The sequence below is a fragment of the Pectinophora gossypiella genome, chromosome 19 (assembly GCF_024362695.1).
Source record: "Pectinophora gossypiella chromosome 19, ilPecGoss1.1, whole genome shotgun sequence".
Classification (NCBI taxonomy): domain Eukaryota; kingdom Metazoa; phylum Arthropoda; class Insecta; order Lepidoptera; family Gelechiidae; genus Pectinophora; species Pectinophora gossypiella.
In genome coordinates this window covers 8,438,294-8,445,840 of record NC_065422.1, presented here as the reverse complement: position 1 = coordinate 8,445,840, position 7,547 = coordinate 8,438,294, and the positions used below count along the sequence as shown (strand labels likewise).

The 7,547-nt window shown below is 40.3% G+C and overlaps 1 protein-coding gene across 12 annotated transcripts; it reads left to right on the top strand.

Moving 5' to 3' along the window:
• The first annotated feature begins 1,080 nt into the window (after nt 1-1,080).
• On the top strand, nt 1,081-4,802 carry LOC126375681 (uncharacterized). 12 transcript variants are annotated; one of them, XM_050022766.1, is made up of 6 exons: nt 1,081-1,442; nt 1,548-1,649; nt 1,988-2,585; nt 2,637-2,738; nt 2,841-3,095; nt 3,147-4,802. In XM_050022766.1, exons 1-6 carry the CDS (start codon nt 1,284-1,286, stop codon nt 3,368-3,370), a joined length of 1,440 nt encoding a protein of 479 aa, XP_049878723.1. In that variant the 5' UTR covers nt 1,081-1,283; the 3' UTR covers nt 3,371-4,802. The 12 variants fall into 12 exon arrangements, with proteins under 12 accessions (XP_049878723.1, XP_049878721.1, XP_049878722.1 ...); XM_050022764.1 differs by having other exon boundaries at nt 1,988-2,738; nt 3,147-3,197; nt 3,249-4,802; XM_050022765.1 differs by having other exon boundaries at nt 1,988-2,687.
• The last annotated feature ends 2,745 nt before the right edge of the window (nt 4,803-7,547 follow it).

The following is a 7,547-nucleotide window of genomic DNA, read 5'->3' as shown; positions in this document are numbered from 1 at the left end:
GTGTCCTTGCAAGAACTTTGCAAACCTTATAAAGACTGTTAATACTAATAATCTCGTTCAAAACCCATTGAAAAGTGCATCTTAGAGTATCCCGGGATTAGAAGAAAACAAATGCAGACGAAATCCGGTAAGTACTTGTCCTTGTATTTTAATTGGTAACATTTCTAGTTAAGTATCCTTAACTTCTAAAGGTATATGACGATAATTATGACTGTATCTGTATTTACAATAATTAAAAAGTAATATAATAACTCGCGGGTGTGTAAGAACCTACTCGTAATACGCCCCTGTGTTTCCACCCAGTATGATCAAAGTTCCGTCCTGAATGGGATGCGTAATTAATCCGTCGCTTAACTACTCATAATCGAACTAAAGCCTATACAGCGTTACATAAGCTGAGAAGTTAGTAACATTTACAGGTATAATTTTATGCAGCGCCTGTATCTTTGTTTAGAGACAAAATGCTGTCTTACGTAACTGCTGTTACAAAATTGACAGGCGTTATCGTAGGTTTTTAATTTGCTCTTTTGTGAATGATTAAGCTTATTTCATAGTGTGTCTACCTTTCAAATATAAAATACAAATATCTGACGCCGTAGATGACGCCTAAATTTTAGAATATAATAATATTATTATTGTAGCGGTTACAATTCGCCTTTGATTCGCGTTTGAAACGCAAATTCAAGAACGAAACAAAGCAAGATAAAAAATTGAAGCACATATTACAACATAACATAAGCATCACGCTTGTATACCGAAAGGGTAGGTACGACCGACCAACCGGGGTGTGGTCTATTCCGCTATGGTAATTAAGTCCAATGTGTAAGTATCCAATTTAAGCAGTCTCAATAAAGAAAATAAATACGTTCTATTTTTACCGGGAAAATACGCTAAAATTACGTTAGGCATTCTAACAAAACCCAGTTGAGCTGGCCTTCATTAAAATGAATGCCTCAAAGCCTCAAGCTTAGACATTCTAAGTGGTCTAAGTTTTTTACAAAGACCTAAAGATTAGTCCGAGACCATAGTACAATAAAAACAGTAGATGTCTTCTATCCGCCGAAAACGAAAGGGACACATTCATGCTAACAACGTAGGTATACGTCGAAAATCAATCTAAGTGATGTAGCACATCGTTTTATCACGCCGAAATAAAAACATGAGTAAAGCGTAGAACGTACAAGAACGTTGGATATCCGTATAAAAATCATAAAACTACGTACTAGCGCCACACCATATCTAAATCTCGGACTTCTAGCGCCACTGGAAATGTGTTTTATTTCATGATGATTCCCAGTCACTCACACAGTTACAAGTACCCACACCACAAACGCACAACGTCATCACACGGTGACCTTTGTACGCGCCGCCATACTGTCAGTGAGGCTGTTGCGCTCGCAGCGGGAACACGACGCAAACCAATTACGCGCGAAATCACCGACGTAAGTAAACATTAATTTTCTCGATGTTTTTGTGTATTGTAAGTTATATTTCGGTAATAATTTTGATCTACTATCATTTAATTTTCATTAATTTTATTGTTTTAGATGGAAAGTAAGAGGAAATCTAAAAAAAGACGACCCAAAGGAAAAGACAAAAATGAGACCTGCAATAGAAAAAATACGGAGAAATCTATTGAAATGGACACGGTAAGTTATTTTTTATTTATAAGAACTAGGCAGGTAACTATCTAAATATACAATTTTGTGATAAACAATTTAGGTGTCAGTTATTGGGTTCTTGTGAGCTGATAAATCCTACTAATATTATAAATCTGAAAATTTGTTTGCTACGTTTTTACGCCTAAACCGCTGGTGCAAAATTTCATGGAATTCCATGAAATTTTGCACATAGATAGACCATATCCCGAAAAAAACATAGGATACTTTTTATCCCGGGAAACAATAAGGTTCTCGCGGGATTCCGATGTGAGCGAACGTAGTCGCGGGGCAGAAGCTATAGTTTTAAATAATTTTACTGTCTGCAGGAGGAGAAACGACCACAACGGACGAACAAGGCTTCAATGAAAATGTTTGAAGATAATGTCTCGCCACGGCAAAGTACACCAGACCCATTTAGCGACGATGGAGAGTATGGCTCCGATGAAGAATATGATCCTGCCTCTGACGATTCAGACAGCAGTGTTGTTAGTGATTTGGAATTTTGTTGCAGACGCACTAAACCATCGTTGGGGAGCAGGTCTGAGTCTGAAGCTGGTACAGATAATGACGATGATAACGAAACCGATTCGTTTTCGGAAGCTTCAAGTAATAGCAGTATTTTTGACTCTCATCGCCGCCACCGTTTAGCTCTTAAACGTTCCCATTCAACCACTTCAAACAATGGCACAAACAAACCTAAAACAAAACAGGCGAAAGTTGAACATGCTGATGACAGTGCAGACACAATTTCTTTGCATTCAGAAACTTTAAGGAACAACTTGGGTGATATAAATGTTTTAGAAATCTCATCTTTGCTTCCTGACCCGACAGAAATAGAAAATATGTCAATTTGTACGAGAAATCAGTCACCTCTGGCATCGCCGCCACCACCGGATCCGGTTGAAGCTGAAAGAAATGACTCACCTGCGTCGCCGCCGCCACCGGATCCGGTTGAAGCTGACAGAAATGACTCACCTGCGTCGCCGCCGCCACCGGATCTGGTTGAAGCTGAAAGAAATGACTCACCTGCTTCGCCTCCGCCACCGGATTCGGTTGAAGCTGAAAGAAATGACTCACCTGCGTTGCCGCCGCCACCGGATCCGGTTGAAGCTGAAAGAAATGACTCACCTGCTTCGACTCCGCCACCGGATTCGCTTGAAGCTGAAAGAAATGACTCACCTGCGTCGCCGCCGCCACCGGATCCGGTTGAAGCTGAAAGAAATGACTCACCTGGTTCGCCGCCGCCACCGGATCCGGTTGAAGCTGAAAGAAATGACTCACCTGGTTCGCCGCCGCCACCGGATCCGGTTGAAGCTGAAAGAAATGACTCACCTGGGTCGCCGCCGCCACCGGATCCGGTTGAAGCTGAAAGAAATGACTCACCTGCGTCGCCGCCGCCACCGGATCCGGTTGAAGCTGAAAGAAATGACTCACCTGGTTCGCCGCCGCCACCGGATCCGGTTGAAGTTGAAAGAAATAACTCACCTGCGTCGCCGCCGCCACCGGATCCGGTTGAAGCTGAAAGAAATGACTCACCTGCGTCGCCGTCGCCACCGGATCTGGTTGAAGCTGAAATAAATGACTCACCTGCGTCGCCGCCGCCACCGAATCCGGTTGAAGCTGAAAGAAATAACTCGCCCCGTGCGTCACTAATGCCATCAAGATCTGAAGATGCCCAAAGAAATAATCCGACCGGAATCCCGGAATAGGGTAATGTTAGACAGTCTGGTAACGACATTGAAGCTCCAAATGACTGGGAAACTACAAAAGCGTTGTTTGAATTTGATGCCCTTTCTGCGGGTGCTCAATTTAATGTCGGCCCAGGTACGACGGTCATAGATGATTTTCATAAAACGTATATAAACGTAAATTACTTAAAATGCAAATTATGCACAAAAAAGAAAATTAGAAAAGAAACTGGTCTAAGATGCAAAGGCTGTGACGATAAGCCAGCATTATGTGCTGTTTGTTTCGAAGAATGGCATAGCCAGGTATAATTTGTAGCTGTCTTGTCACTTGTGTCTTAGATACCAGGGTTTAATCAGTGGTCAATTGTTAAATTTAATTCTAAGTACAAAAAATATATGTGTGATCTCATGGGCCAAGATAAAATCAAAGATGCTTTTAGATTTAAGTGCAATTGCTAATCAAGAAATATTATTGTTATATCAAGACTGATTAGTACGAATTTAAATATTAGCTTTTCAGGATATTGTTAATTAAAAACGTACAATTATAATATTATTAGATACCTATAAATAGGTTAATTATTCTAGTATGAAGCTATATCCTAAATTGTGAGACTGATTAAGAAAAAATAATAAAAACAAACATAACCTTTAGTGTTTTATTGACTGAATAATACCTAAAAACTACATAACAATGCTTAAGTACTGAAAAATAACGAAACGTATATTATGTACGTCCTTGTTCATTAAAAAAATAAACTTGATGCAATGTTTTGTAGCACTACATGAATAACCGTCAACGTACATAAGCGTCCCTTTGTATTAAAAACGTGTATTAGCAATTTCTTACAGCAGAACGTAAACATACGTTAACGTACACGTGCGTTTCGGTATTACTAGCTAATATGAAAACTATGCTCTGAAACACAGCGTACACCAACGTTACCGTGATAAAACGTTGTTACATAAGCACAAAATTTATAAAACTTTTTGTGACACAACGGTTATAAACGTTAACGTTTATACACGTTCTAGTATTTCTGGCGAGTGTATTAACTAAACTAGAAAGCACAACGTATATTCACGGTACCGTGATAAGACGTGGCTACTTATTCAATAGATAAAATACATGTTTAGTGGCACAACGCCTATAAACGTTGACGTGTTATGACGTTAGGTCTTTAATAGACAAGCAAAATGTTTATGAAATATGCCGGAACGTATATATACGTTGACGTATAATTACGTTCTTTTTGTAATTCAGGGTGCAATCTTTATTTTGTGTGACAAAACGTATGTATACGTTGACGTTATACAACGTTAGTGTGAAGATGTATGTATGATAATTATTTTATATTTCTCGGGACGTGTATGAACGTCGTTTAATTTTGTATGGAAAGACCATGCGCAACGCCTCATCTGACGGACTTAGTGGGATGCTTGCATGAACGTGTTAATGACAGGATAATAATTTATAGAACACAGTGAGGGACTTTACAGGCTACCTTCACTAAAAACAATCTATATTGTTTTTGCGTTGTACAGCTTCGACCCACTAGGGTTGATTAATTCTTTCAAATATTTTTCCTCTCAGACGACGCCCTGAGCCGAGGTTCGCGCCCAACTGGGCACCCTTAGGCCTGTTGTCTTAAACGTTGTACCGGGTGAGAGCGTTCAGCGCTCCCCATTTGTCCGGCCAAGTAGTTAATGCCATCTGCGGCAAATCTACAATAAGTCACGTCAAAAAAAAAAGTTGTACAGCTTCAAAGTGATATGTACCTTTGTTTTCATTACTTGGGTACATAATTATTCCAAAATACAATGTTATGACACAAGCATATATAAAAATAGTTTTTGCTTGATATTTGGATCACATTATGTATAGAATTATGTTGCTGCCTATATTGTTTTTCTTTATTTTGATCAGTATAATAATGAGTGGAAGATGTAATTGTGCCTGGGTGTAATAAAAAGGGTCATCATTTATACCCAAACATAACATAACATAACATAAACTGCCTATATACGTCCCACTGCTGGGCACAGGCCTCCCCTCAATCAACCGGAGGGGGTATGGAGCATACTCCACCACGCTGCTCCACTGCGGGTTGGTGGAGGTTTTTTACGGCTAATAGCCGGGACCAACGGCTTAACGTGCCCTCCGAAGCACGGAATCATCTTATTTTTTCGGACAATCAGGTGATCCAAGCCTGAAAAGTCCTTACCAAACAAAGGACAGTCTCACAAAGTGATTTCGACAATGTCCCCATCGGGAATCGAACCCGGACCTCCAGATCGTGAGCCTAACGCTCTAACCACTAGACCACGGAGGCTGTTATACCCAAAAACAAAGATAAAAGATGCATGGCTGTTATCCATGAAAATTGAAGGTTAAACGAAGGAAAACCTGTACAGCGCTATCTATATTGTTTTTCAGGAACTTAGCCTGGAAAATCCTTCGTTTGAATTTTAGGCAGAAATATGAAATTGGGTTGGTAGTGTTGGGGGTAAGGTTTACTACGGTCACGAGCATTAATATGTATACACTTTGGTACCATGTCACATTAACTTTTTTGACAAATTGAACTGTAAGTCACACTAAATGTCAAATACGTTAGTGCGACAGAGTCCTAAAGTGGGTCCATTATATTGCTCATGACTGTACGATAAACGATACGAGACGTACGAAATGGAATTCCCAAGTCTCTGCTTACCCCTCCCGGTGGGAAATAGGTGTGAGTTTATGTATGTATTATTATGTTTTAGTGTGTTTTAATTATGATAATAACCGCGTAAATTTAAAACAACGATAGTTTTTAGTTTGCCATCGGCACGATAAGAAGAAGATGTAAACATAATCGCTTAAGAAGCTGTTAGTCATGCCGGGAAGCTTGTAAAATTATTTGAACAAAGCTTCACGCCTATATCCCTGATAGTGTAGGCAGAGGTGTAGTGCAACCACTCCTCGTCAGCTTTCATTTTAAGTCCCATGTATTAGGGGCGATTAACAAATTTTTTTTGGCCGGACAAATGGGGAGCGCTGAGCCCTGAGCGCAGCGCGAACCTCGGCTCAGGGCGTTGACTGAGGAGAGAATTAATCGACCCTTGTTAGCCGATAGTGATAAGCGCGGAAAGAGGGAAATCGTCGACCACACCGGCGGGGTCAGTATCGGGGTCCTGTAGTGTTAGTTGTCGTTGACATGTATTATTATTTATGTAATATCTTAACTCTTTAGAATGATTTTACAGTGTTTTGTTTTTGAAAAAAAAAAACAATAATCATGTACCTAGTTCTGAATTAAAATTTCGGTACACGATATAAATCAAATACTTGATGGGTATGGTACTAGTATTAGATTAGGATATCATCGTATATTCGAAGATAGTCGAAAAGGATAATATATGAAAGAATTAATCGACCAAGGATCTCCACGACGATCGGTCCTGCGCTGCCCGCATCCAGCGGCTTCCCGCGACCTTCACCAGACCGTCGGTCCACCTTGTAGCGGGCCTACCCACTGAGCGTCGTCCGACACGTGGTCGCCATTCTAGAACCTTTACGCCCCAGAAAAGAGATTATACACGTTTGGTATCGTTCTTTGAACTGAGATAATTACTTTGAATGTACTGAGAATACCTAGATTCGTGAGTGAGGTAAGGCCGGTGAACGGACCAAGGTTCCTTACAACCACAAACATTAACCGTTGTTCTTCAATTACAGCAATTTTAATACTTTTACAGCCACCTAAGGATATTTGAAAGGATAAATCGAGCGTGTAAGGTCGTATCCACGCGTTTACTTAATAAGGATACTAACTCGTAAATGTTCTCTTAAATGCGAAATCTAACGAGATTTTAATTTGTCTCGCATTTACACACACTACGTTTATACACAGATTTGCAAAGAAGGTCATTTGCATTGATGTTAAAGACTCTTTTAACATGTTTTCACACATAATTTAAGAGCCACGCACTTGTCGGTGTAGCGTTCTCCATTCTTGTCTATTAAAGACCAATTCCTTCACTTCCTTATAAGACACGACGTTCGCCTTCTCTTTAATCTAACATAAACTGCCTATATACGTCCCACTGCTAGGCACAGGCCTCCCCTCAATCAACCGGAGGGGGTAAGATGATTCCGTGCTTCGGAGGGCACGTTAAGCCATTGGTCCCGGCTATTAGCCGTAAAAACACCTCC